Genomic DNA, 591 nt, shown 5'->3' on the forward strand with positions numbered 1-591 from the left:
TAGGTATAATTCACAAAGCCACCCAGGGGGTAGAGTACGTAGATCCTGAATATACAAAAAGGAGAAAAACCGCTCAGGAAGAAGAAATTCTCTGGGGAGCATACCATTTTGGAGTAGGAGAAAACGGCAAAGACCAAGCTGATCATTTTCTCGAAACAATAGGTGATAGTTCGGATGTATTGCTAGCCCTCGACATTGAGGAAAACAAAGGTGGAAAAAGCATAACACCAAAACAAGCTGAAGACTTTGTTAATCGAGTTTATGTAGTAACGGGACGTTTACCATTAATTTATGGCAGTCCTTATTTTCTGAAAGATTTTGCAACGCCGATTTTAACTGAATGCCCACTATGGTTATCAAAATGGGGAGCAGAGCCAACACTACCAATAGGATGGAAAAAATGGACTTTATGGCAGTATACCGATGGTAAAACAGGTCCTAAACCAAACTCAGTAGAAGGAATAGGCTCATGTGATAGAAATAAATTCAACGGAACATTAGAAGAATTAAAAGATTTTTGGATATCATGATGTTATTGAAATCATTCAAACAATTATTTAGCAAACCAACAAAACCAAAAAGTTCAGCATG

General features: G+C 37.6%; 1 protein-coding gene across 1 annotated transcript; it reads left to right on the plus strand.

The window, feature by feature from the left end:
- Positions 1 to 8: 8 nt before the first annotated feature.
- On the plus strand, positions 9 to 530 carry LOC105460331 (the record flags this gene model as incomplete). Its single annotated transcript, XM_011706777.1, has 1 exon — positions 9 to 530. A coding segment is annotated over one exon (522 nt), but the record flags the coding sequence as incomplete, so codon positions are not given.
- Positions 531 to 591: the final 61 nt, after the last annotated feature.

Source organism: Wasmannia auropunctata, unplaced genomic scaffold, assembly GCF_000956235.1.
Source record: "Wasmannia auropunctata unplaced genomic scaffold, wasmannia.A_1.0 LD324282.1, whole genome shotgun sequence".
Taxonomy (NCBI): domain Eukaryota; kingdom Metazoa; phylum Arthropoda; class Insecta; order Hymenoptera; family Formicidae; genus Wasmannia; species Wasmannia auropunctata.